The 2202-nt window shown below is 37.7% G+C and overlaps 1 protein-coding gene across 1 annotated transcript; it reads right to left on the bottom strand.

Annotated features, from left to right (window-relative positions):
- Positions 1-998: 998 nt before the first annotated feature.
- LOC142441195 (olfactory receptor 14C36-like) lies at positions 999-1934 on the bottom strand. The gene has a single exon (XM_075543247.1). It carries the CDS (start codon positions 1932-1934, stop codon positions 999-1001), a length of 936 nt encoding a protein of 311 aa, XP_075399362.1.
- Positions 1935-2202: the final 268 nt, after the last annotated feature.

The raw sequence follows: 2202 nt of genomic DNA, 5'->3' as shown, positions 1-2202 counted from the left end.
GCTATGGCTTGGAGTGAACTTGATGGCAACGAATAATTACAATATGAGTAAGAAACCATTTGATCTCACATAAAAACAAGTTATTAAAATATTTTATAATTTTAATTTATCTTTTGAAACTATGGAGAAAATAAGAAGGTACAGTTAATTTCTCTTAAAAACAGAATGCTTCCCTTTCCTCTAAGAAAAGGAATTATATCTTATCATATGACCATATTTTGGGTGTCATTATGTACATTTTAGTATTACTATAAATATAAGATTAGGAGACTTTGTGGCTCAAAAACCTTAAAACTTTAACTGCTAATAAACAAACAAACAAAAATTTTGCCAGTTTAGATCCACGCAGCAGCTATACAGGATAAAGGTCTAGTATTCTGCTTCAATAATGCTTACAAACATGAGAATTTAACCGATATGAAAATGTGCTGAGGAAGTTCTCCATCTTCACAAGAGATTGGAGTCAAAATTGACTCCATGGCACCTGTAAATCGCAACAAGTACAACATTGTATGTCTTATTGTACAGAGACATCAGACACAGCTAATATCACTTATCAAAATTCTGCAGAACTCTTGGCCATCAAGTTACTTCTGTCCCCGTGACCCCAGAGAGGGATTCCAAGACTGTGATATGTGTAGAACCAGATTGACAAGTTCATTTTCCCTTTTATGGAGTGATTGACACAAACCTTCTGGTTATCGGTCTAGCAGGTACACATTCAGCAACCAAGGCTCCCTTGATGAGGGAATATATGGAGATAGATATTTAGAAAATGATAAAAATGTGTAGCAGTGAAGACACGGGAATCAAGAAATGTGTATTTTTGAAGGGAAACAAAATCAATTGTGTGATATTATTTCATTGCTCGCACATAAACGCAAGCTTTGTTAGCTACAATCCAATCCAGGTCCACCAAATTTACTAAATGGACCGACCATTATCTTTGAAACATTTTTAACTCTTACAATCAAAGTAGAAATGCATTGAAGTAATACTTACCTGAAAGAAATGAGTGTTTTTTTCATAACTTGTCTTATAGCCTCCTTTATCTGCTTGTTTCTAAGAGTGTAGATGACAGGATTCAAGAAAGGAGGCACTATAGAATAGAACACAGAAATGACCATGTCCTGTAATAGAGGGGAGTCAGAGGTTGGCTTCAGATACACAGCAGCACCAGAGCCAAGGAAAACTATGACAATGAGGATGTGTGGGATACAGGTGGAAAAGGCTTTTCTGCGTTCCCCTCTGGTTGGAAACTTGAGCACCGTAGAAAATATGTGAACATAAGACATGGTGATGAAGAAAAAGCAGCCACCAGCTATTATCATTGAAGAGGCAAAAATTATAATTTCATTGTTTAAGGTATCAGAGCAGGAGAGTACCAGCAGAGGAGGGATATCACAGAAAAACTGATGAACCACATTAGAATGACAGAAAGACAAATGGAATGTGTTCCCAGTGTGCACACCTGCATAGACCAGACCACTGAGCACAGAGGCCAGCATCATTTGGACACAGACACGAGGGGTCATGATCACATGGTAGTGGAGGGGCTGGCAGATGGCCACATAGCGGTCACGGGCCATGATGGTGAGCAGCAGCAACTCTGCATAAGCACATAACACCACGAGGAAAATCTGAGCTGCACATCCAGCCACGGAAATCACCCTGTTGTTTAGCAGGAAGATGACACATGCCTTTGGTACAGTCACAGAAATGTAGCACATATCCCAGAGAGACAGATTCAGGATAAAGAAATACATGGGGGTATGAAGTCTTTGGTCAACAGTGATCACTGTGACAATGAGAAGATTCCCTGTGAGAGTCGCCAAGTACATTAGTAAAAATAACATTGTGTGCAAGACTCTGAACTCCCACACATCAGAAAATCCTGAGAGCAGAAATTCAGTCACTCTGGTAGAGTTAGACATTCTAGCATAAGTTTTTAAGGACTTGGTGAGACACATGTAAAAATACCTTTAAAAAAAAGAAGAATCAGAGGAGAAAAGACATATAGTTAATACATGCATTGATCTCCATTTATCCATTATATTTCTCTTATCTGATATTAACACATATTCCTTTAGTATTTTTCCTGGTGTAAATTATTTCTGAATGGCATCAAAATCAGTTGTTTTCATGTTGGTCTTCATTTTTATCACTGATGCTTATGTACTATTTGGAGTCAAAGATCTAAAG

Source organism: Tenrec ecaudatus, chromosome 2 (assembly GCF_050624435.1).
Source record: "Tenrec ecaudatus isolate mTenEca1 chromosome 2, mTenEca1.hap1, whole genome shotgun sequence".
In the NCBI taxonomy this organism is placed as follows: Eukaryota; Metazoa; Chordata; class Mammalia; order Afrosoricida; family Tenrecidae; genus Tenrec; species Tenrec ecaudatus.
This window is presented reverse-complemented; position numbering and strand designations above follow the sequence as displayed.

Coding starts and splice junctions, on each gene's coding strand:
- LOC142441195 (XM_075543247.1), bottom strand. CDS start 1,934: ATGTCTAACTCTACCAGAGTGACTGAATTTCTGCTCTCAGGATTTTCT.